At 54.2% G+C, this 1,996-nt stretch overlaps 1 protein-coding gene across 1 annotated transcript in view; it reads right to left on the reverse strand.

The window, feature by feature from the left end:
• The window catches only part of GATA2 (GATA binding protein 2), a gene marked incomplete at its 5' end in the record, with an annotated part of 14,945 nt that extends 12,954 nt beyond the window's left edge, over positions 1-1,991 (reverse strand). The window contains one exon of the mRNA XM_019504603.1: positions 1,553-1,991. Coding sequence (XP_019360148.1) covers positions 1,553-1,991 — 439 coding nt within the window. The remainder of the gene's footprint in view (positions 1-1,552) is intronic.
• Between the last annotated feature and the right edge of the window lie 5 nt (positions 1,992-1,996).

The raw sequence follows: 1,996 nt of genomic DNA on the forward strand, positions 1-1,996 counted from the left end.
AAAACAGAGTGGTCACGAACTTTCCCTAGTTCCATACACAGGGGGCTCCCTTAAAAAAAAATCCCTCATTTCCCCTATCTAATAAAACCCTGGGCAGCTCAGGGGAAAAAAAAAAAAAAAAGAGAAAGAAAGGGGAAAAAAAGCCATTAAGGATCCATTTATCTGCCGTTGACTGCTGTGTTTGGGAGCTGTTTCCAAAAGCAGAAGGCTGAGGTGCTAATTGTAATTGAATTTTCTTTTGAGTGTTTTAAAAAAACCAAACCAAAACCCCAAAACAAAATGAAAACAAGAGCAAGGGATATTGGAGGGGGGAGTATATATTTTTCCTTCCTAAAAAGGGTCATCTGAAATGGGAGCTGATGAGGTTGTAAAATAGCTGATATTTTTGTTGCACAGCACATAAAAGAGATCAGGTTTCTGAATTACTGGCTGAATGACTTTTTTTTTTAAAAAGAGGTGTTTTTGTGTGTGCATATATGTGTATTTATATCTGAAATACATAAATATATGAAACGTCTACAGCTAGCTGGCTGGCTGGATACACCTATATAAATATGCCCACAAAGATATATCCTATTTTTTTAAAGCCTCTCTTAAGACTGTCCAACTACACAGGATTTGATTTTTCCCTTCACCTCTGAGAGTGGAAAACAAGGACAATTATTAGAAATTCTCAGCACTTCCTTACCCGGGTCTAGAAATACAGCTGGTCTGATGGCAGGGACAACTTCAGTGATCAGCGAATTAGCTAGTTTTTGAAATGCAGGTTTAGGGACAAACCGTATCCCGAGGGTACTGAAGGTGGGAATGATCTGCTATCCTTTTGGAGCAAGCAGGGCTCTGAGGCGAGGGAGGATCGGGTTTGATCTCCCAGCTCCTAGTGTTTTGGGCGTGGAGGGAAGCCAGCGATTGCTCGGCACCTTCAGCCCTCAGCCCTGGTATGTAAACTATATCTGAACTTTTGCTCCATTCAGGATCCGAAGGAAATCGAGGCCCTCTTCTCTTCGGCTTCAGGCAACCGGCCTGGTAAGTTTCGCTTTCAAACGCCTGGTTCAGCTCGGGAAGGGGAAGCACCGGCCTGGTCGGGATCAGCCAAGATGCCATTAACGATCCGGCAACAAAAGCAGCTCGCTACAGATTCCCTACCCGGTCGGTGCTCAAGTACAACCGCAGGGTCTGGGCCAGATTTCCAGCGGTCACAGCGAGCCCGGGCCCTTCTTTCCGAGCCAGACTTATTTCCCCGCGTGACCCCCAATTTGCACAACTGAGATCCGCCAGGGTTTCTCCCCCGCCGCGCTGCGTCTGTCAGAGCCGGTGCCTGCACCCCGCTCCAGCCAGCCGGGCAGCGGGGAGCTGGAAAAAGCCCCCGGTGAAGGAGAGGGCAGACGGGACTGCGCCCGAGCTCCTTCCCCTGAGCTCCACAAAAGAAGGGGGCAAAAAAACCCTGCTTCAACTGCGACCCCAAAGGAGAGTTGAGTTTGCCACGCACACGCAGACACGCACACTCCCCGCCACACGCGCAGGCAGGCCCGGGAGAGGGCGCGGGGCTCACCTGAGCACGACCTCGCCTTGCTCCTCTGCTTGGGGGTGAAGCTGGAGGCCGGGCCGCCCAGGAAGCCGCCGGGGTGGAAGAGGCTGCTGCTGTAGTCGTGGGCGGCGGGCACGTAGGACGGGTAGGTGGGGATGGGGTGGTGGGTGGAGGGCTGCGCCCCCATGGAGCTCAGGCTGCTCCGCAGCGGGCTGGCGCTCTCCATCTTCATGCCGTCCGCCAGGGACACCTGGTACTTGATGCTGTCCTTCTCCTCCTGCCGGGCGCCGGCCGAGGACGAGGAGGGCGAGGCGGCGCTGGTGGAGCTGGGGTCCGGGGACACCTCCTTGGGCGGGGTGGGCGGGAAGCCGAACAGGTGCGAGCCCGAGTGCGAGGCGGGCGTGAGCGACGACACCGAGGCGGTGCTGGCCGAGCTGCTGCCCGGATACACCGAGATGGCCCCGGGCG

The sequence above is a fragment of the Gavialis gangeticus genome, unplaced genomic scaffold (genome assembly GCF_001723915.1).
Source record: "Gavialis gangeticus isolate Ggan-Ray unplaced genomic scaffold, GavGan_comp1, whole genome shotgun sequence".
Taxonomy (NCBI): Eukaryota; Metazoa; Chordata; order Crocodylia; family Gavialidae; genus Gavialis; species Gavialis gangeticus.